The sequence below is a fragment of the Hippoglossus hippoglossus genome, chromosome 6, assembly GCF_009819705.1.
Source record: "Hippoglossus hippoglossus isolate fHipHip1 chromosome 6, fHipHip1.pri, whole genome shotgun sequence".
In the NCBI taxonomy this organism is placed as follows: domain Eukaryota; kingdom Metazoa; phylum Chordata; class Actinopteri; order Pleuronectiformes; family Pleuronectidae; genus Hippoglossus; species Hippoglossus hippoglossus.
The window spans coordinates 23,119,624-23,144,102 of NC_047156.1; the positions used below are offsets into that span (position 1 = coordinate 23,119,624).

At 41.9% G+C, this 24,479-nt stretch overlaps 2 protein-coding genes across 2 annotated transcripts; both read right to left on the reverse strand.

Moving 5' to 3' along the window:
* On the reverse strand, positions 1-5,942 carry LOC117763091. The gene is made up of 4 exons (XM_034587972.1): positions 4,904-5,942; positions 4,713-4,793; positions 3,198-3,382; positions 1-2,698 (listed from the first exon to the last, which is right to left on the reverse strand). Exons 1-4 carry the CDS (start codon positions 4,989-4,991, stop codon positions 1,817-1,819), a joined length of 1,236 nt encoding a protein of 411 aa, XP_034443863.1. The 5' UTR covers positions 4,992-5,942; the 3' UTR covers positions 1-1,816.
* Positions 5,409-24,461, reverse strand: syt8 (synaptotagmin VIII). Its single transcript, XM_034587970.1, has 12 exons — positions 24,369-24,461; positions 23,760-23,832; positions 23,625-23,726; positions 22,516-22,685; positions 22,145-22,225; positions 21,456-21,551; positions 20,061-20,228; positions 19,571-19,738; positions 17,594-17,711; positions 16,570-16,703; positions 15,965-16,159; positions 5,409-5,529 (listed from the first exon to the last, which is right to left on the reverse strand). Exons 1-12 carry the CDS (start codon positions 24,417-24,419, stop codon positions 5,497-5,499), a joined length of 1,389 nt encoding a protein of 462 aa, XP_034443861.1. The 5' UTR covers positions 24,420-24,461; the 3' UTR covers positions 5,409-5,496.
* Positions 24,462-24,479: the final 18 nt, after the last annotated feature.

Genomic DNA, 24,479 nt, shown 5'->3' on the forward strand with positions numbered 1-24,479 from the left:
TTCTGCTGCAACAAAGGTTAATTCTGAGACTCCAGAAATGTTTGGTGGACTCAAACACTTCATCCACTCCTCCATCGGCATAGTGGTGAGTAGATAATGATTGAATTTCCATTTTTCAGGGAACCATCCCTTTAATCTGGTTAGTCTAATAGGTGTGTAAACATGCCAACTGTCAAACTCAAACAATATTTAAACAATATTTAAATAAAAAATCAATACTTGCATTAAACAACCCTGTGAGTAGTGCAAAAATCTTCTCTTGCAGTGTAAACCCTGAATCGCAGTTCAGCGGCACTCAAACACTAATACTGAAAATCCACAGAGATGCACGACACCCAGCCTCACTGCATACACTCAAGTTCAAATCAACAAAGCCACAGTTTGAGCACCACCAGAGAGATAAATCAAACAAACTGTGGCTAAAAATGGGGCTACAGTCTTCCTCACGGAGGAGAGGTCGAACCGTTCATCTTCCATCAAGTATGACCTCGGAAAAACAAAAAAGAAACTGCATGAAAAGGTCACAAACAGAAGCTTTACATTTATATCACGTGTCCGTGTGCAAAGTTCCCTCTTGCGATAGAAGCCGATAAATCAATGTAATCCAGTCAGTGGTGATGGATCCAATGGTGACAAATCACACGTATGTCCTCTGTTCTTCTGAGTGGCAGCTTTGTTTCAACAGGGTCAGAAACAAACTATTTTTAACCCACCGACAGTGGCTTCAAACAACTATTTCACCAGCTAAACATATTTTAGGAAGAAAAACAAGCCTCCAAACAAATGATTGCCTGGTACTTATTTCTGGCTCAGATCTTTGTGTAAAAATCTCTATAAAACTGATCTAAGCTCACACCTGTAATTTCTAAAAATGCATCTTGAATGGCCACTTGTGTTTCAGTTTCACATTGGAATTTGATTTAAATCAGTGTGTGGAGTTTAACTGTTTTTAAAGCACAGTTCAGGCTCAGCAGCTATGGAGCCACAAAGGAAGTCTAGAGGTTTACGGATACCTTATTGGTTCTAATAGTTAAAGATTTTGACCACCAGTGGTGCTATAGACTAATGTTTTTATGAACAGGCCCCAGTTTTGTCTTTATCTCATGCTCTATTTGCATGTGGTGGGGGGGTGTATTAGTTGCATATTTTGAAAGTGTAGATTTATATAATAATCATAATGTTGTGATTTTCAGACACCTGAAGGGCAATTCCACACCTGTAGCAGTGTTTCTGTGCATCAAAACCCACCAACTCAACATTCTGTATCTGTTGGCTGCATCTAATAGACTGATATTGGTCTTTCCAACAGTGGTGAACATACAGTATTAACAGACCATATATGCCACATATAGCTCACCAAGACGCATTTTATTTCCAGGTGTGAACGTGGCCACAGACTCATCTGATGAGTAATTTCCCACCCTTTACTGGAATGACATCAATAATCTCCTGAGATCTCCCATTAATAATTTCCCCTGATAGAAAACACCACCATGACGGCATGGCACAGAACTGGAGCAGGACTATATCAACTATACAGCCAACACTATTACATTGTGATACCACGAAGCTGTATACATTACAGTGAAGTCTATTGCGTCTCCTGTTCTGTGAGAGGGGAGGAACAACGGACAGGTCACATTTATAGGTTTGAGGAGAAAATACATCAAATTCATACATTTTACAGCCACTGAACTCAGGTGAGGACAATAACATCCAGTTGACCAGTCGACAGGGCAAAGTACAACTGCCCTTGATTGTTTTTAGGAAAATATTTTATACCATAAGCAGCAGCTGAGCATGTTGGGAAAGTGAGTCAGGTCCACGCCACTTTGCGTGAGATGGCCTGTTTAAAGCACTCAGGGTTGACGTTGCCCCCGGGCCGCAGCGCCCTCTCCAGGCTCACCAGCACATTCTGGTGACATTCCCTGATGTTGACCGGGTACTTGGCCCTCAGCAGCTCGTAGGCGGCAATCAGCCTCATGTTCTGCTTCACCATCAGGTACTGGATGATACACGTCGGTGCCAAGGAGAACCCGTCCCGACAGTGGACCAGGACACGCTTCCTCTTCTCTGTGGAGGCGTCAATGCATTCGTTGATGTCCTCGAAGCAGCACTGTTTCAGGGCCGGGCCGTCACCCAGAGCCTCCGGCACGTCTCCAATGTCTACCTTGAGGCGAGACCAGCTGTGTCGGGCACCGCGAGTGCAGGTGCAGGGTATGAGGCTGAGGCTGGGGCCCGGTTCCCCCGGCACGCTGCTCATATCTATGATACTGTCAATGTTGTTGCGGCACAAGGTGCGTCCATTGTATGCCGCATTGAGGTTGCCAACATAGATGTAGTCCGTCACTTTGGAGATGACAGGTTCAGAGTACTGGAAGTGTTCAGGGCCGCTGGGTTTAGGCTCAGGTGTATCGGGGCCCCTGGCTCCTGCCGGCCCCGTGGCAGCTCTCCTGCTGTAGTTGCGCAATTTCTTGGAACCAGAACGGGACGGCGGGTTGGAGTCAGACTCAGAGCTGCTGTTCCAGGGCGGAGAGAAGAGAGAGAAGCGGCTGGAGGATTTGCTCTTGTTGAGGATCTCCACTGGACTGGACAGGCTGGAGCTGGACGCTGTGGTGGAAGCTGAGGCGCAGAACAGGGAGGCTCGCTCCAGAGAGCCTGTGCTGCTGGCAGCTCCTGCACTGTGGGCCTGCTCCATCTGCAACAAACACACACATCTGACATCTACTCAACTGTAAACCCAACAAATCAGTTGAGTTCCTCAGGCTTTTTTAGTCCCTGACACAGTCCTGACATTTGTGTCACCCCTACAGAGCAGATATCAGGTTGTGACGACAGAGTATGAGGGCCGTATTGAAGAAAAAAAATAAACTGTGATTTTAAGAATAATGTATTATGAGAAAAAACTTCAGAATTTAACGAGCAAAAAAGTTATAATATTATGAGAATAAGGTCAATTACATAGGCCTTAACAAGTTGGGACATACTCTGCCCTTATCCTTCAGCAAGAGTAAGGAAAGGAAAGTTGTAATTTATTCTCAAATTATTTAGCATTTTTTTCTCAACCAATGTTTATCTTGCAAATAAACCATTTTCGATTCCCCCCCTAACATGCCACAGTAGGATTGTAAATCTTTCTGTAACTTACTTTATTTCTGGCTTGTAGCAGCTGCATGTTGTGCAATGTTTGAATGTACCTGAGCTTTGAGGTTGTTCTTCCACTCCTGCGTCTCCAGAGCTTTGAAGCGGCCGCTGCTGTCGGAGGAGACCGACACGCAGAGGGGCCGGTGAGCTCTGGGGGGGAGCTGGGGGGTAAGGGCCACGGGGACGGGCCTCGCATCGGCGTGCTCGGTCCTACTCATCATTAGATTTGGACAGGAGCCTGAAACACAGGAGATATATTAGAGCCAGGTAGCAGACGTATGTGTCTGTGGTTGTGCTTAGCTGTCAGTGGGTCAGTGGCACTGATGAGCCAGATTTTATGAAGCTACACTATTTGACTCTTATTTGGAGAAAAACAGCTTTGACCAACTCAGGAGTAAAAAGTAAATCTGCATACTTGGTCTGTTTTTTGTGCCAAATGAACCTGATAAGAATAAACTGTGTATTATTAATGTACATTCTGACACAAATTTTGTATAAATTGTAAGGTGGAAACCAGAAGTAAAAACTGTAATCATCTGTTGTATTTTTCTTTTTTTCATTTCTTAAATTTTATATATTCCTAAATATGATAATATTCAAAAAAAATTATGAATTGTACACTCAAGAGCAACTAAGGCGGAAACCCAAACAGACCTAACATTTTAATTTAGAAATGTTTCACTTTAGCTACATTTACTTTTGCTGGCATCCACACAACCTCCAAGTTCCAACACTGCAGCTTGTGTTTTATTTTGAAAATTCTGTCTGGACATGGAAATGGACATTTTTAAAAGCTTGATTTCCAACACAACAGATGATTTTTCCAGTGATTTCACTTATTTTATGTACGTCATGTGATATAATCAATGGACATTATTTTTCTGGAAGAGACCAAAGACAATCTTGCTGTCTTGACTGGACATTTAAGTTTATTCTAGTCTGTTCTAATAATGAAAAAACAATCGGCTCATGGTAACCATTTTACCTTTTGATGTTATGATTCTTCCTAATTTTTTCAAACAGTCCGCTGCCTGAAGTTGAGTTTAGTTGACAGGATGAAGATAATGAAGTTCCACAGAGAAATGACTTCCACAGACAACTTACAGGCGTTGTTGTAAACCATGTCCTAAATGTTTTAATAACAAGAATAATAATATAATAATGTTACTAGACCTTCTGTCACTAACCACTTGAGTGGAGTTAAGCAGGTTATATTTGTGTTAACTTCTCACCAGAAGTTAAGAAATACTGTGCTGTGGGCTCATACAGACACATTGCTAGTACTTATTTTTGACTGTGCTAATCTGAGTTTACTGATTTTGCAATGGACTGACAGGTCATACAGATGATGATGTACATTGAGAACCTCAGCCGGTTCTGGTGCCAGCAGTATCTTCTCCCACTGATGCTCTGTGACGGGTACAAAACTCTGGCCTTCCCATTTGATTCCTCATAACCAAGCAGCAGCAGCAGCAGCAGCCCCTGTTAACACCTCTGCCTGCACATTGCAATCTAAAGCATCAGAGTATACAGCATTAGATGTTTTTGCCATGGAGGGTTTCACTTACCAGCACATTCTGAGCGGGCGATGGACTGAATCTGCAGCGAGTTTGGGTTTTTAAACAGACCGTGGAGAGTCCTGGCTATACCTGTGAACGAGAGGTCACCTTGTTGTAAACATAACAAACCCATGCGGCTGCTTGGAAGCGGTGACACTGAGGGTTTGCTAGCACAGAAATAAAGAAAACACCGGCCTTACCGATCCCTCCATTCTGCTTGCGGAGCACTTTCTTATCCAGCAGCTTGTGCGCACTCAGATCTTTGTCCCACTCTCCCTCGGCTTCCATGTTCCGCCTCCTGCAGACAGAGGCACAAAAACCCGGCTCAGGCGGCCCGTCATCTTTGGCAAGCCGGCCAACGCTTCAGCTCCATGGGACGGACGTGACTTCAGCTGCGGGCGGCGTGGACGGACTCTGCTGCTAGCATCACCGGCTAAGTTAGCCGCTAACAGCAGCCTGCTAGCTAGCTCACTGCTGTGCGGGTCTCATGTTGACGGGCTGATGGAGACTCTAACCGTCCGTCATGTCTACTCCCAAACCGCGGCAGACTGAAGGGTGCACACCGGGGGACGGAGCGAGCATGTGGTCGCAATCGCTGAAAAATGCTACGCGTTAGCAAGTTGGCCACCGCTGGCTAGCACGGCTGCTCGCTGCTCGTGTACGGGCGCTGCAGCTCATGACGCCCCAACTACAACTACATGTTGCGTGTGTCGGCGGCGAACATCGCTGACACACCGCTGATGTGACCGTTTCCACGGAGCTTCGGTGACTAATTAGCTACTGAGCAGCTCCGCTAGCCGAGCGGCATCACCGCCTCAGAGCCAGGGGATGGGGGTCGACCCTGGGTGCAGACTTCCAGGTTATGTGAAACCTAATCTGACGACAGACAGTGTCAGGCAAACAGTTGAGGTGATAAGTAAATGTAATGAAGTGAGATGAGGCGGAGGGTCGCTGAAGAGGAGCGGAGCATGTACGTGCTGGGAGAAGAAAAGTGCCTGGAAGACTAAACTCAGCAGATCAAAATCATATAATAGCAGACTCACTTGATGAACATACCGGCGTCTCCCACAAGGGCGGAACTAGTCAGTTTATCAATGAATTCGACTTCAACTACCGGCAAGGCGCAAGCAGAAGTGAAAAACGACCGCCTCATCAGTCATTTTCATCCTAACAATGCTATTTTACTTAATTAAATGACCAACCGTTTATTTCTTTATACTAAATTAGCAAGTACAAATATAGAAATATATTAGTTTTTCTAAAAAAGCTAAATCTTGGATAAAAGACAGTGGCTACCTAATATTATTATTGTAATAATCCAAAAGCACCTAATTTTATATCATAATAACAAGTTTCTCATGGTACAGTCTACACTGAAACTTCATATGCATGGATAAAAGAAAGCTTTTGTCAAAAGGCTAAATTGATAAAAAAGAAAAGGATCACTGATTTCATATTTCCAGTAGACCAACATTTCTACACTACTGTGTTTGTCACTGTTTAAAATTTAAAGAATCAGCCATTTTTAGTAAAGCAATGGTTTCATGTAAAGTTTGTTGCAGTAAATTGACACCGTGCTGACAGTTTATCTGCACTAAAAGAAGAGACAGAAGTGTATCCACGTTGTGAGTCCTGAGAATGTTACATCCTGGAAATGCTTAGTCATATAATCAGTTTACAGAGACGCAGGAAATACAACACTAGCAAATGATTGGATTTAATATAATTAGTTAAATATTCAATATAGATTGTTGGTTAGTTTCCAGCTGCTTCATTAGCTTACACGCTGCTTTTGTTTAGAGGTTCAGCAATGTCCAGAGGTAGTATCATAATAACTGGAAATGTCTGAAAAGTAATAATACACATTTAAATCTGTACAAAAACATGTTGTGACTACTTTTCCTTTTGTGGGTCACGTCAGCTAAACATTGTTATCATATTGCTAAATAAGCTGCAAAGTAATAATTCAAAACCAGCCCACTAATAAGGAAGTCACACATTTGTGTTGAGAAAACTTATCTCAACAATAATTCACAGCATTTAAAGTAGTTGAGTCTGTGAACTGAAACAACCCTTCTCACCTCACCCCATCACTTTCATGCATCGACTCACCTTGTGTGTGTGTGTGATGCTGGTTATGGCTGTTGGTCTGTTTCTCAGTGTGTCAGCAGACCGACTGAGGCAGCTGCAGCTCTGTCTGACAACAATTATCTGGGAGCTGATCTGGAGCCGGTTTTTTTCTCCTTCTTCCTTTTCTTCTTGTGTTTTAATTGGATGAGCGGGTCTCTCTCCAGGTATCCTGGTAACCCAGCGAGCAGCTGATGTCAATGCCTCTCCATAATGAAGTGTGAGCGTATCTGGCTGCCTTTGTCAATAAGCAGGCAGGGAAATTCACATTAGATAAGGCCGACAACAAAGGCCACGTCTGCCATGATGTGATCAGGACACACTCAGCTCCTCTGGGTCCTAAATGGTTAAATAGTACATTAAGGTCGTCTCAATGGATTATTTCCATTACTGTATGAAAATGCACTCTTTAGATCATTTCTTGAAAGGGCTTAAATATGAAGGCAATCGATTGAAACAACTTTAACATACTATCATCCCCAAATGTATCTATTAATTAAGCCAATACCATGACTGAGCCTCTGAACTTGTACCTGTATAAAAAACATATTTTTTAAGGTACAAATTAAGAGCTGAATTTAATGTTATTCTATATGTTTGTACCCTTTGACAACCCCTTTATTCAGACTTATGAAACTATTGAAAAAATAATTGAAATCCTTTACATTTTCTGTTAATTTTACCCAAATCAGAGCTAATGTGTTGAATATATGCATGTACTAAATAAGATGCTAACTCAAAATAATTTACCCACTATAGTCATTCATCCTGATACAAAGTATACAGCTGAGCAAAGTGTTATTTCTCATCACCGGAAACATTTTATACTTAAAAAATGAACAAGACCACAAAGGTTTATTGCTTCTGACTGCTGATGAAGAAGATGCTGTGTGCACAGCTCTATGTAAACACCGTAAAAAGTTGCCTTGATGGGCCGAATACATGATAAAAGCAGTCACCAATGTACTTATCCACATATGGTCACTGTGAATAAAAATAGGATATAAATCTAACCTAAAAAATATACAAAGTGCATTTTCACAGTATAGTATATGTTATAAGCATAATATTAAAATAGCAACAACAATTATACTTGTAACAGCATGATAGTATATATAATATTAGTGTGGTAATTAAATACTATAAAAGTTTAGCAATAGTATAATAATAATAATAGTAGCAATGTTAATAATGGTAATGGTAAAATATTAAGGATGATATGGCCTAGATTAAAAAAGGTCAAATAATTTGTAGCTAATGTAATTGTACATATTTCAATAGTAAAAGCAGCTAGTAGACAGATATCGACCAGATCTCTTTTTAAATGATATATAATAAGTGTTGTTTCATCATGGTGATATTTCTGATCTTCTTAACTGGTATAAAAGGGAATGTAAGGCCTGATATTAGGACCTTCAAACACTTTGCAACCATCAGTCTGAACCAATCCTGTGTCATTACCTGTTGCAGGGAGGATCTGAAAAACATTGTACAAGTATAGGAGACATACAGTTTTCAAACAGTGTCAATCAATCAATCAAATTGTATTTGTATAGCCCATATTCACAAATGACATATTGTCTCATAGGGCTTTAACAGGGTGTGACATCCTCTGCCCGTAACCCTCAACAAGAGTAAGGAAAAAGGAAAAAAAAAACTTTTAACAGGGGGAAAAGAACATAGAAACCTCAGAGAGACACACGTGAGCCACAGTGTCTCATTTGTCATGGTTGTGTGAAGACCAAGTCTGGTACGGACCAAAAGGCCTCACATGTGTGGACTGCACTTGTAAAAGGTTAAATACCCGTCATGTGCACCATGCAGGAAACATTTAATTAAACCAAATCCCAACATCACTAGCATTGTAAACTAATACATAATACCTTTGTCCTTGTCTAATTCATGTTTAACTTAAAGGTTAAGTCACCTTAAAATCTTCTTAATATCTTCATCAGGGCTTTTTCAAATATTTTTTTAATGAATGGTTTTTTAAATAAAAATGAACTGTAGTAGAAAATTATATTGATTTATGTTGTTTGATGTTTTCAAGGGTAAATTAAAGATTAGTTTGGACGACTTAAATATATTTTTTTCCATATTGACTGCAGTATGGATATAAACTTACACACACTTGAAACTTGAAACCAAACTGAACATTTCTGAAAATGCACAATTAAATCTAATGATATTTTCAAGTTCTTCCCATTCTTGCTCAGTTTTCTGAAATACAAGGACTGTTTTAAAGGTTCAGTGTGTAAGATTAAGGTGAAAGGGATCTATTGGCAGAAATTGAATATAAAATAATCCATAGTGATGTTTCCACTAGTGTGTTTCATCTAAATTGTACGGATTGTTGTTTTCTTTACCCTAGAATGGGCCTTTATATTTAAATACTTTATATTTACATCTGGGGCGGGTCCTCTCTATGGACGCCACCATGTTTTTTACAGAAGCCCAAACTGGACAAACTAAACACCTTTCGAGTTTTTATTACAACTGAAGGTTACCACAGGTTCTCTTTCCTGTTTGGAAGGGGAGGGTGAGGTGAGGGGTATTCAGCTGCAACATGCAAATCTCACCCCTGGACTTTTTGCAGACTGTATACAAGGCGACCGGCTGCAGAAAGTCAGCAGAAAGTCTGGAGGCTCTCAATCGGACATTTGAGTTCACCCATACAGCCCCTGTAGAGAAAGTCCAGAAGATCTCCAGAGTTCGGTGCATGTCTGAAAGCAGCCTGAGTATAACGCTGCTCTGTTTACTGTTATTTGAATATGTGTTTACTTTCCGTGCCTGTGCGTATATCTACTCGTAGATACTATAGTATAGGATTACCGAAACCTTTCCTCTCTTATCTATCCCACCCGTTCCACACATACCCAACACCTTGTCACAGGGGGCCTATGGAACTGCCAGTCAGCTACCCGCAAGACGGACTTCATCTCTGGCTTTGCTACCCAGCAATCGCTTGACTTCCTTGCTCTCACTGAGACTTGGATCACACCGGACAACACATCCACCCCATCTCTCCTCTGCCTTCTCTTTTACCCACACACCCCCACTGGTAGGGGTGGTGGTACAGGTTTACTCATCTCCCCCAGATGGAGTTTTTCTCTCTACCCGGTTCCACTTTTTATCACACTGTCTTTTGAATTTCATGCTGTGACAGTTACTCATCCGGTACAATGAACCATTGTTTTTTCTTTTCCGTCGACCAGGTTCTTTGGGAGATTTCTTGGAAGAATTAAACGTCCTCCTATCAAACTTCCCAGAAAATGGCCCTCCACTTATCCTTCTGGGTGACTTTAACATCCAGACAGAGAAGCCATCTGACCTATTACTTGTACTCTCTTCCTTTGCTCTCTCACTCAGTCCTTCCCCTCCTACTCAGAAAGCCAGTAACCACCTTGACTATATTTTCACCCGAAACTGCTCAACATCTAACCTCACTGTAACCCCACTTCATGTCTCTGACCGCTTCTTTATCTCTTACTCTCTCCCACTCTCTCAAACTGACATCCCTACCACATCAACAGACTCTGTACCTGTCCGTAGCAACATTCGCTCCCTCTCTCCCTCCTCTCTGGCCTCCTCTGTTTTATCAGCCCTCCCTTCCACTGACTCTTTCTCACTCATGCATCCTAACTCTGCCACAGACACTGTCCTTTCTACTCTGTCTTCCTCTCTTGATTCTCTCTGTCCTCTTACGTCACGACAGGTCCGCAAGTCCTACCCAGCTCCGTGGTTGTCTGACTCAAAAATCTAAACACCCTGACGACCTGCTCACTTATCAGTCTCTTCTCTCCTCTTCCTCTGCCTCTATTTCTGCAGCCAAAAGCTCTTTTTACCAAACTAGAATTCAGTCCTCATTTTCGAACCCCAAAAAACTTTTCTCCATCTTTTCCAACCTCCTTGACCCCCCCAGTCCCCCTCCTCCTTCCTCCCTTCTACCAAGCCACTTTGTCAACTATTTTACAAAAAAGATAGATGACATACGATCCTCATTTTCTAATCCACCTTCTGTAACTACATTTCCATCAACTTCATCTTCATCCCCTTCGCTTTCCTCTTCCAACCCCCTGTCTCCCAATCAAGTTCTTACCTTGGTTACCTCCGCCCGCCCAACCACCTGCCCCCTTGACCCATCCCATCTCACATTCTCCAGTCTATTGCTCCTGACCTTCTTCCTTTTCTCACCCATCTTATTAACACTTCCCTGTCAACTGGCTGTTTCCCTAACTCTCTGAAGGAGGCAAGAGTAAACCCTCTCCTGAAAAAACCCACCCTCGACCCGTCTGAAGTAAACAAATATAGACCTGTCTCTCTTCTTCCCTTTCTTTCCAAAACTCTTGAGCGAGCTATCTTTAATCAACTCTCCTCCTATCTTAACCACAATAACCTTCTTGACCCTCACCAGTCTGGTTTCAAGGCAGGCCACTCAACTGAGACGGCCCTCCTTGCTGTCTCTGAGCAACTTCACACTGCTAGAGCCGCCTCTCTCTCCTCTGTCCTTATCCTTCTAGACCTTTCTGCTGCATTTGACACAGTGAACCACCAGATCCTTATTTCCTCCCTTCAGGACCTGGGTGTCTCAGGCTCTGCTCTCTCCCTGCTCTCATCCTACCTCAACGACCGCACTTACTGGGTAACTTGGGGAGGATCTGTATCTGAACCTTGTTCTCTCACTACTGGGGTCCCTCAAGGTTCTGTCCTGGGTCCCCTCCTCTTCTCTCTGTACACCAACTCTCTCGGCTCTGTCATTCACTCACATGGCTTTTCTACCATAGCTATGCTGATGACACCCAACTAATCCTCTCTTTTCCACAATCTGAAACACAGGTAGCAGCACGAATCTCTGCCTGTCTGAGTGACATCTCTCAGTGGATGTCTGCACACCACCTGAAAATTAACCTTGACAAGACTGAACTACTTTTCCTTCCAGGGAAAGGCTCTCCCACCCACGACCTGACTATTACCTTTGACAACTCCGTGTTTGCCCCCACCCAGACTGCTAGGAACCTGGGTGTGACACTCGACAGCCAACTCTCCCTTACTGCCAACATTACTGTTACAACAGGTTCCTGTAGATTCATGCTGCACAACATCAGGAGAATACGTCCCCTTCTCACTCAGAAGGCGGCGCAGGTTCTGGTCCAGGCCCTGGTCATCTCACGCCTAGACTATTGTAACTCCCTCCTGGCAGGTCTACCTGCTTGTGCCATCCGACCTCTGCAGCTCATCCAGAATGCAGCAGCTTGACTAGTCTTTAACCTAAATTCACTCACACTACTCCGCTCCTCCGCTCCCTTCACTGGTTACCAGTGGCTGCCCGCATCCGTTTCAAAATATTAGTACTTGTGTACCGTGCTGCGAACGGATCGGGTCCAGTCTAAATCCAGGACATGGTCAAACCTTACACCCCAGCCCGTTCACTCCGCTCTGCATCTGCCAATCGGCTTGTTGCTCCCTCACTGCGAGCTAAACACTCAACAAAATCACGACTGTTTGCTGTCCTGGCTCCTAAATGGTGGAATGAGCTCCCCAAGGACATCAGGACAGCAGAAAGTCTACACATCTTCTGCCGCAGACTAAAAACACCTCTCTTCCGACTATACCTTGAAAAAAAAAAAAACTTTAGTTCAAACACAAAATTTAGTAGCACTTAAATGGCACTTACTTGTAGCACTTTGTAGTTTGGCTTTCTTGAAGAAAATTCTACTTTCTTGATTCTTGTTGTTCTGGGTTTGTACCCTCATGGTTGAATGCACTTATTGTAAGTCGCTTTGGATAAAAGTGTCAGCTAAATGTAATGTAATATGATATTTTGTTGAGAAAGCAATATTTTCTTGGTAAAGTTGTAGGGGAAAGAGTGGATAGAGGGCCTTGTGTGATGTAAACTGCTGCGTTAGTGCGAAGCTGCAAAGGTGGGCAGGACATTTGCATCTCAAAGAGCCTCCTCGAGCTCCTCAGCTCATCAGTGTCTATTGAACTTTGCTGCCTGAACATGTGAAGCAGTCCAGTGGGACTGTGGTGCTCATTACACACCAGACAGCATGTCGTGTGGACGTTAGTTACGTCTGTCCTGAGGATGGCACCAGAGGAAAGACCATAACTTTTAGACCTCTCAGACTCAGACCTTTTGGGAGTCATCACAGGCATTGAATTATCATGGGACAGACACAGTGGTAACCAAAGGGGATGTTTAAAAGATGTGCAACATATCTGACATTAAAACCTATCGAACAAGTAATAAGTTCACCGTCTTTCATTTTTACTGTTGTTTAAAAACATTTCACATTTAAAGGTTGATTTCCACCGGTTTTCATTTATGACCGCAGAGTGACGGGTGACGTCACAGATGCCAACTCATGGCAATGCATGCACACACAACTATTCAGCAAGCAAGTGAACAAGCAAGAGGTATAGATTCTTCTTATAAGAAATTCTTGGATTCACAGTCCAGGTGTTTTCATATGTCTTTCACTGAGGAGCGGCTATTTTGTGGCCTTTCTACCATTAAAGCTCAGTTTAAAGCTCAGGTTTCTCCCGTGTCCACACAGGATCTCTGCAGCTCAGACAGACTGACCATCAGGTTCTTGATCACCTCTGTTCATAAGGTCCTTGGTCAGTTGGGTGACCAGCTCTCCACAGATTTTGGCTGTAATAAACGTCTTCCATTTAAGAAATATGGAGGCCACTGAACCTTTGATGCCGCACACATAGCCTTCTCCAGATCTGTGCCCCTCGACACAGTCCTGTCTCTGAGCTCTGCAGCTTCTTCACCTCATGGCTTAGATTATCCCCTGATAGGTATGTGAATATATGTATCAGCTGTTGCTGTCACAGGTGTTGGATTAGTTAACTACTCAAGTTCTGCGACCAACATTTTCCCTCTTCAGATAAAAAGAAGTTGTATTTTAGCATCAGGTGCTCACGGAGTAAAGACCAAACCAAGCCCTCTGTTCTCTGCATAGCTCGGGGACTCTTCTTTAATGACGAAGCTCTCTGGGGAATCGGAGCAGCAGGAAAAGACATGTGCTGAACTCAGCTTGATTGCTTTTATTTAACTCTTCATTCGTCAGGGGAGTCCTACGGTGGCCCTGAGAGCTCAACGCACTGCAACTTAAGAAAACACATGCAAGGAGACAAAACACGAGCAAAGTGAGAAAACATCTTCATCAATTTGACAACACAAAACATTACGCACAACACAACACATTACAGAAACGTGCTGCAATTACAGAAAACGACAACAGAAGTGTTTCCAAGGGACAACTAAAAGTGATGGACACGTCCGGTTGTTTAATTGTGTGTATTTCGTTATATTTCGAATTTTTGAATTGGCAGGCTAATGGTAAGCAAAACGTCAACGCTCGGTTAACATTAGACATCTGCAGTAATATCTGAATCATGCGATCACAATGTTAAAATAAACCGTTTAACAACTCCAAACTGCGGCAGCAACAACAACCGGACGTGTCCATCACATGTAGTTGTCCCCTGGAAACACTTCCGTTGTCGTTTTCTGTAATTGCAGAGCGTTTCTGTAATGTGTTGTGTTGTGTTGTCAAATTGATGATGATTTTTTCTTACTTTGCTCGTGTTTTGTCTACTTGCATGTGTTTTCTTAAGTTTCAGTGCGTTGAGCTCTCAGGGCCACCATAGAGTCCAGACGCCCTGAGAGGCAAGTGAGCAAAAAAGATCCAGGGGATTCATCTGATCTGAATCATTTTCTCTCTTGAGTTTACGACTCAACAAAAGTATCATCTTTCAACAAGTTCCCTAATTTTTTTTTCACCTTTGAAAACAGGTGAAAAAAAGTCTTGGTGGGATGTTTGTGTTTGCTATAGAAAAGGTAGCCTAATTGTTGGAGCTATTAACTTTTTCACTGTAGTATACTAGTTGGAAATCACTTATTTAGTTTTTAGTTCTGTAGAATTATTATATTAGTTATGTTTAGTTACTTTTGGTAGATTATACTTTTGTTTTGAGGGTACTGGGCACCCAGTGATTCTATATATACTGTATATGGGTAGGTGGGCATAGGCCCTGGAAAGGGTTCATGGTTTTTTACCAGGGCAAGAGAGACAGCAGACACCATTGCATTTTCATTTGTGTTTTTATTTCTTTGGCCAAAATGTAGTTTTGGCCCAGATTTTGCCCAAATGTCCTCTGATATCCTCCTCGGAGGCGCGTTCACATACCGTCTGGCCCCTTGGAACACTGCACACACTGTCGCCCAAGGGCACACGTGGGGTGCGCATTCATGTGGCTACGCCCGCTAGCATCACCACTTCCGGGAGTGGACCTTTATTACGTCTGAAGAAGGGGTCACTTTGGCTGAAACACTGTTTACCTCTGAGACTCCAAGAGGGTTTTGTGGACTCAAACACTTCACCCACCCCTCCATCGGCATAGTGGTGAGTAGATAATGAGTGAATTTTCATTTTTTGGTGAACTATCCCTTTAAGTACAGTCCTTCATTAAATGTACCTGTTACTTTCTCTCTCAGCTCTCACAACCAGCACTTCAAATACTGCAGTTAAATCAGCCAACCACTTGTTAGTCCAGATGTTGAGTCTTAAACAATGGTAATAACATTTAAAACCTATCTTTGCTTGAACAATGTGAATCCACAACATAGAATCTTCACTTCAGCTCACATTTCAGCTTGTTCAGGGACAGCAGCGAGGGTTTCAGACATCTATGGTTTGAAGAAACCGTCTGATTAGTGACTGGAAACTTTCACTACAGAATTCAAGCATTCCCAGCTCATGGATTCTTCAATGAGAAGTTTTGAGAGTCGGACACGTATATATGATCACATGAGATGACATGATATTTAATTCAAACTACAGCAAGGTCTTATAAAGTTAAAGGAATGGGATTTCTTTAGAGTTACGATTCAGTTCATTCCAGTGGAAAAAATAAAAATTTTGTTAATAAAATATAATTGTTAATCTTTCATTTACAATACAAAATATCAATAATCAATGAAATAGATAAAATAATCTCAAATTTGAGAGATAATCTTGAAATAATATTTAAATCTCTTCATTTGGTGCATTGGAAATGATTTTCCTGTGTGTTTCCCATCAGAGGGGCAGTTTGTCACGGAGGGGGATCTTCTTTTTCAGGTTCAGCGTGGAGTTGACCTGCTTGGCCAACAGCAGGCTGTGCCACTGAGCGACTGGCCGCCGCGGGTTGGACAACATGTCGGCCCAGTGTCTCAGCTGGTTCCCTGTGGCGTCGCAGCCCAGGAATATCTTCCCCATGGCGTCATTTCGGGACACGGCATCGTGGTCCCACAAAGAGATGACCAGGTTCACCCTCTGAGGACGACATGAAAACTCAGAGTGACAACAGAATCAAATGTGCGACTTTGTTCGATCCAGTTCAGTAACACATTTTCACATTTCTTTCGAGTGTTTTCAGTCCTGTCATTTGTTCAGGTTAATCCACTGCCCTTATGGAAGATTTAAAATGCCAAAATACTAACAACTCCACAACTACAGTGGCCATATGTAGCCAATTTCATTTTAAGACATTGACTATGTCATAATCAAATGAAAAAACATGTATTAAATGCTAATTATTTACATGTCTTTACCCAAATTGAATAAATCCTTACATAAAAGGTTTGATTATGTTGTGTGTTTATGTAAAAAATATCAATATTGTTTTTTTTTAAAACCTCCTTGTTATTAGTATCAGGCTCTGTTTCTTATCTGATGATTCTCACCTGGATTTGTTGAAATGTCACGTCGAAGGTGAAGGATTCGTTGTAATACGGGTTCAGCGTCTTCTTTCTAATGGACGTCTTCTTTTTCTTCCACTTCCTCTTGTCCAGAGCCAGCTGCACCTTTACATACGGATCTGCAAACAACAGGTGGAATAAAACCACTCAGATATCATTTTAATCTCAAAGTATATTTCCATAAAAAAATGTAATATATCGGAAAAAAACCCACTGAAATAAAGTCAAATTTGTTAAAAGATACTAAATATGACATAAAATCCTTCTCTTTTTTGTGGTGTGAAACAAAACAGAGAGTGCAAATAAAATATCACAATGACAAGAATTAATTAAATAATATAAATGTATCATCTAAAACTCATTGGAATCGGTTTATTGAAATTGGGCTTCTTGATGCAGATAATAAATACTGTCAGAGCAAAACATTCCTCTATGGAAGTCCTCAAACATTCCTTTTTATAAAATCTGATCTAAATGGAAAAAATAAAGACCTTTAGAAAGATTTTCCTGAGAGAAGACCAGAATCTCTTTTGATATCTGCTTTACCTTTTAATGTTTCAAATTAACTCATTCTATTATTAATATTTAAGAATATATGTCTCACTAAAAAGTTAGAGCAAAAAAACAAGCACAAGAAGGTTAAGTTAGTGCAGTCACAACCTTATCTGAAGATTATTTACTGATCTCGTCCGACCTGTTTTCTGTACTTGAACAAACAGAACATCTCAGACATTTTACTTATTATACTACACAAATGATTTAAATTGAGTTTCTGATTACATCAAAAAGTCACTATTTCAAGATCGCCACCGCTCATAGCTCATGTAGCGCATAGATTTTTTCTCTCATTGGTCGATCCTAGTAGTGGACGGACCAGTGTAAACCTGCGAGCACGGGTGAGCAGCAGCATTCTGACCCAGAGCAGAAATATGCTAATACATAACCAAACATCTGTGAAACCTCTGAGGCGTGTGAATGATTTCAATATGAGATGTGCTATCAGTCTGACCTGAGAATCCTCCGGTGTCCATGCTCTTCAGGTTTTTGGCCTCCAGGATCACCACATTCAGTTTGCCAGCAGTGGGAACGTAGCGCAGAGAGAAGCAGATCTCTCCCAGCTCTTCCTCCTGCAGCACGCAGATACGACAGTTGTTACAATAACTAGATCAAACAATTCATTGCATGTCATTTTCAGATAAATAACATAAGTAACTCGTTTAAGATGCTTCTTTTTGGTGTTGGGAATCACATAAAATAAAAGAATGTCTACAAATACCAAATGCGAGGAAGTAACATCAAATAGACGCCAGTAGTTTCCTAACATCTCTCCTCAAAAAGCTCCACCATTGTTGATATTCCTACCTTGTGGCTTATGGTCACCTTGCTTGAACTATTGGCTACACTGCCCCCCTTCAATTTTCGATTGTGCTGCTCCATTTCGTCAGTTTTATCCGTAAGCTTCAGAAGACTCAGTATTAGTTAAATTTTTTTTTTAATTTGCATAATTACAATATCACTTTGACATTAGGCCTTGGAGATAAATATTTTCATTTACATTAGCTTTTAGGCTTGTGTCAAATTAATGAGCTGATGGCTGTATATGTTGAGGCAGTTATTCAAATAAATGTTTACAACCTGTATAAAAGCCCCGCCCACTGATCGACCAATTCCTTTGAAACATGACAACAGTGTTGTTAGAGGATCCTGTGGAGCTGGCTGAGCATTGTTAGAGTCTCTGAGGAGGACAAGGGTCCTAAGAGACCGACAAAATCCTTTTACCTTCTCTGATGAGATATATAGATTATAGATATATATATATATATAGATTCTCACCAGAGGGAATGATAAACCTTTGTCAACTGCTGGAGCTGAACGTACCCAACCTGACATATCATGTACCACAGACTGTCTGCATCGCTCTATGTTTCTTTACTTGTGGGAGTTACTGATATTGATGTACTGGGTGTGTTTGCAGTGAGATAACCACACATAGTTTAATACTTTTATCCTTTAAGTAGATTTATCCTATGAAATTAAATATTTACTTGGAATGGGGGATAGATAGTTTACAGATTGTCCATGTGACAGCCCCCAGCCCTCCGTCCTCTTTCTCTTTGAAGCTCGAACAGTCAGCCCTCACCAAAATGATGCTACACTGTTGCGTGGTGCGCACTCTCCTTACAGGGAAGGATGAGGGATGTTTAAAACAATGTCTGGTTGGTTAAGTCAATCCCCGCCACGAACACAACCTGTACATCTCAAACTCTCCAGATGCACCAGATGCATCCTGTCACTAAAATACCAAATGCCCTCAGTCACGTTCTGTGCACCATGGCGTCCATATGTTTTTATTGACTAGTAATTGCAAACGGTTCCAGCACAGTGTGTCCTCAGAGTCAGTGCAGACAGTGTGTTTCAAACTAAAGCTCAGTATAGAGGCTCCATCATGCGATAGAGTGAAAAGTTTCATCACACAATCAGAGATCTTTCACTAGCTGTCCTTGCTGCATCTAGCAGCTGTAACTGTGTTTCTCTTAGTCTGGATAATGTTTGTTCTCCATCTATTTTTATAACAGTTTGCTCCTGGTTGTGAAATATGAGACTCTGCTGTCAGTCAAACTTGTCCATGTGTGTGATTGGTCATATGCAGTAAACCCCGCCCCTTTCATGTGCACACGCTCAGATCTTGATGAGGCAAACCTGGGTTGACTTAACAAGTTGATAACCAGCGTCATGTGACCACTTAGCCTGATTGTGATTGTTAGGTTAAGTTCACCCAGATATCGGAAAGATATCCTGGATATGTTGAACTCGCTTCGTAGTACAGACCCCAGGTGTGTGTGTATATGGCACCACTGTGACCAGACTGTGACATCGGCCTAGCAGTGACCCTGTCATCTGGAGTTTGGAGTTAGCCTCACAGGGCTGCTGGTGTATCTGTAGACTGCGAGTCTTGTTTTGTGCTTGCTCAGTTTTGCTCTTCTACCTCAAACTTGGCAGGTTCGCCGAGATCCTGCCACTCCTCGATGACGTGGTTCCAGTCGACATTGCAGAGCTCCACCCTGAGCTCACCAATGATGTTGTGTTTGGTGAATCTATTGAAGTCGAACACCTTCATCACCGCAGTCGACTTCAGGAGGGAGGACTTGGATATCTGGGAAAAGATTGCGCTGGTCAAAAACACAATATATTTTGGTCCACATAACATTGTGACTTGTAAAAACATAATTAGTGAAATCTTTTCTTCTCTAATCAACTTAATGGAAATTGTTTAATATCCCTGAAACACACACACACACATATGTATACAGTATATCAACTTCCAACTACAAGTCTCTATAAATGGAGTAATAATACATATCTGTCAGTGAGGTTATAATAAAGATTAGCAGTATATTCTGTAGTGTATTTTAATCAGCCATCTTTAAACTTGTAGTCATTGCATCCAACCAAAACAAACCACAGCCACTTCTGACCTGGAAGCTGAACTGTTCGTTGAAGATGGGGTTCAGCGTGTTTCTGAACACTTTGGTCTCACAGGTTATGGATTTGTCGGGGCAGATGTAGACTTTGATGTACGGGTCCGAGCTTCCTCCCACGTCCATGGCCTTCAAGCTGTCAGCTTGTTTAATCCCAACTGTGAGCTGTAAAAACCAGCAGACGACAGACGAGTAAGGACATTGATTTTACTCCATCACAGTGAGTGTTTTCTGGGCTTCCTATTCATAACTGCTGTGTCCGTTCCAAATGGGTCTGGAAACATGCAAATGCCAACTTCAACTGAAACAATGGGATTTAAAAGATAAACCTGAGGAGAGATGTATGCGTACCTACAGTATGTGTGTGAACATTCACACAGATGGTGAAGTTGGAAAGTGAAGTTATTTTTATTTTGTACATTATTATTTGTATACATTTTCCATAATGACCCTTTCACAGGTTTTATTTTACTTCATATTAAAGGTATAATTACACAGTATGACCCCAATGTTGGCCAGCAGTGTTGGGCTTGTAAGACATTAGCTTATGTTTATACCCCAGTCTGTTTGTATGTTTGTTTGTAGGCAAGATTACATAAAAACATTAACAGATTCCCATGAAACTTGCTGGGAGGATGTGTTATGGGCCAGGGGAAACCCATTAAATGTTCACTGGGCAGATCCACACATTTTTCCTTTCTTTCTTTAACATAAAGAAAAAAAGCAATAAAGCGTTTCTTAAAAAGTTGAATTTAAGGGACTGGTTGACCTTGACAGAGGTATGTGCTCTATTGAGTGCCATTCTAGTTCCTTGTTGTTTTAAAGGTGCCATCTGTAAGTTTTGCTATTGCTACGCAGCTAACATTAGCATTAACAGGTGTTTACTTTCCAATCTAGAAGAGATGTTACAAGTTTAGCATCAAACTTTATTCACCAAGTCTCCAGCGATTGAAAGCAATGCGAATGTAAATTATCCAAAACATTGATGTGATTGCGGCATATGACATGTTTACATTCAACACTATTGTGAGATCTACCAGTCTCAGAGCAGCACTGAAGAAAGATGGTCATAATCTCTGTGCTCCATCTCACAGCTGTAACTACATGAGAATCTTCAGGTTGGGAACCCAGAGGTTTATGCATATTTTTCCTTGTTGCATTTAGTGTTGTTCTAAACGTTACCAATGTGTTTTAATGGTACTTTGCCAGTTGCCTATTAACACATGCACAACTCCTGAAGATACAATGACCTGGATGACTGAGAATCTTCACTGATCCCTTACTAGTCCAAGAACATATTGAGTGTAATGATAACTTGGTGGAGTGCTCCTTTAAAGCAGAGGACATAATGAGGACTCAGTGGTGGGACTGGCTGGTCAAAGATTTCATCACCTCAGACAGAGGGGCGTTGTACTCCAGAGAGTAGAGCAGCTTCCCTCTCTGCTGCTTGGTAGAGCCGTAGTCCACATCCGCCACATCTGGCTGAACCTGTCAGAGCACAGGAAAAACATTGGGTCAGATCCTTTGTGCAAACAAGGACACTGGACAGAGCCGATAAAAGACTTTCTCAGGTCTCTAAGGAGGGATTTGCTCTGTCTTTTAAATAAACAACAATTAAGGGAGGAAGCAAAGCTTTAATGTGCTGAAACAACCTTCATGTCTGATTTCTGTCAAACATATAATTTTATTTTAATATACAATAACTGATTTGTTTAGCCACAGGTTCTGACACACAGTTGTCATTACCTTAATATGTTGATATTCAGATTTTGCTTATTTTCACATTCAACAGTTTGCACCGCCTTCAAATATGTGGCTATTTTGCAGGTAAATGTAGTGCATGTATACAGCACTTTCTAGTCTAATCAACCACTGAAAGTGTTTACAGTACAAGTCAAATTCACAAAACACCTCTAAACACAGTGCTTTATCTATCAGACAGCATCAGGAGCAACTTAGTGTCCCCTGTTGTGCCCATGGACACTTTGGCATGCAGAATGCAGGAGCATTGCAGGAGGCAGCCCTTCTGGTTAGTGGATGACCCGCTCTACCGCCTGAGCCACCCACAATGCTCCACTCACCGGCTGCTCTCTTGACTGTGTCTGTATGCTGTTTACTAGCGTGCTGTGGCTTTTTACAGCCTCTTCTTCGCAAACAGCTTCCTGCGGTGGTCAGAAACAACACTGTGAGAGCGGTGAACAGTACAGTTGTGGTGTGGATCTACACCACAACTGTACTGTTCACCGCTGAACAACAAGCTGAAACTCACTAAAATGCTCCAATTTTCAATTATTTCCATTTTGCTTTGCAGAAACAGCACCTTTCTTTTTACAATGGTTAAAGCAGGAGTTACATTAGTGATGCAGGCACCATCCAGCACTGACTGGTCGTTATGTAAACGCTCACGCTGCAGATTTCACCCAGTGAGAGACTCAGATCTATATTGACTCACCAGAGCTGTGGTGGAGGTCCCATTCACCCCCAACATGTTGATCTTCTCATCGTTCTTCTGTTTTCGCTTCTTCTTGCCTTTGCAGCAGCACTTTATGCAGATGCACAGACAGCAGAGCAGAATCAGCAGAGCGCCGCTCACAAAGATGGTGTAGATCGCCCAATGAGGCACTGCCCGAGAGCAGCAAGGTACAGTTAGTCAGGTGTGATATGTACTGTGTCATACACAAGATGTGTGCGAGTGAGTGATAGTGACTGAGATAAATCAACTCGCTATATTCAAAAGTTCTATTCCTAATTCCCTCTTTATGATACTGTCCCTTAGGTCATAAATGTTTCGACAATCAACAATCAAAGTTAATTAGCAGCTACTTTTATAATTAACTTATCAATTCAGTCATTTTTCAAGCAATAATTGTGAAACAAATATGAGACACATTCTAAGGTTGAAGTTTGTTAAATGGAAGCATTTGCTGGATATCGACTTTGGGTTTTGGACTTTAAAGAGAAATTTCATTATTTTTCAACATGGGCCCTATCTTTAAAAATGAAAGGGTGTAACGTGCAAAAACTCACAGAGTTGGTCATCGTTTGTACTGGGAGCTGCGACACAGTGGCTACAATGTAATGTTGTGGGGCAACTGCAACAGTCCACAAAGTGTCCACTAAAAGTTACTTTTCACCAATAAAAAACCATGAAAAGATTGTTATTCTGTTCTAAATGCTAAGAGTCTGGCAACATAACATTAGTCTCTACCACAGCAGCTCGTTGTCCCTCCTCTGTTTGTTGCATCTTTCGCCCCTTCTCTCCCTCTCCTTGTTCTCTCTTCAGTCATGATAGTTGATCCAGACATGATCGTTTTTCTCAGTGAAATACAAACTTCTCTCCAGCTCTCACTCTCACTCATGTTTCCTCCTCCGAATTTCTCAATCTCAAGATTACATTGTAGCCGCTGCTGCCGTGTAGACTATATATTTAACAAATTTAAATAAAGGATCTGATCTGATCTGAGAACTAACACAGATGCTGCACAAGCTTTTTATTGGATTGGATAAGTGGATTATTAGGTGGAGGAGTCATTTATGTGGAGCTGCTGTTTGTCAACTTACAGGGAATCTTGTCCAGCACGTCATTGAAGAAGTTGCTAACAGCGACAAGGGCTGGATCGAGGGTGGTGTTAGTGTAGGTGGAGTTGGTGGAGACGATGGTGATGCGATGAACTGTCTTAAAATGAGCCACTGTCGTGGCTGATACATTATGGTGAGTTGAGGTTGGTATTGGTGTTCGGCTGGTGTTCATGTTGAAATGAATGAGGCGCTGTGGAAACAAGAGAGTGGCGTCACACATTACTGCTCAACAACCTGGCAGTTACTCGCCAAGGCAGGGAGGAAGAAGACTGAAGCAAGTATACATGGATTCAAACAACACTGCACAGAAGGTACTTCAGGTATAAGTCCAGTATATTTTCTCATCTTCTTGGTCTAAATGATTAACAGGATTAATAGGAACAGAAATGTTTTGAATAGGTCCATTGAGTGAGAATGCTACAACCTCTAAATGTGAAATTGCTATGGTGTAATCCAACTGGTGATTTGACCATGTCGGAGTTCATCTACAACAGATTCTTGATTTATGTGTTTGTTTAAGGGGATGTTGACTCATACACAGCAGTGGGATGTAATTTTTTTTTTACTTTACTTCGTTACTCTACTTATTTTTTGTTTTATATTTTTTTGTTTATTTGTTGAAATCCTCCACGTCCTGATAGCCATCAATAAATAGCATTGTCTTGGGGGGGAAAAGTTGGTGTGTGTGGACCTCGCAGGACTGAATGTAATGACTGGTTAGCTCACCTGTCTGTCACTGACTGACTTGCCTGCCTGCCTGCGTGCACCACTGCGCATGACCGGAGTCTTCACAAGCCAGAGAGACTCACACCACCAAAGCAGAAACGATAATCAGAA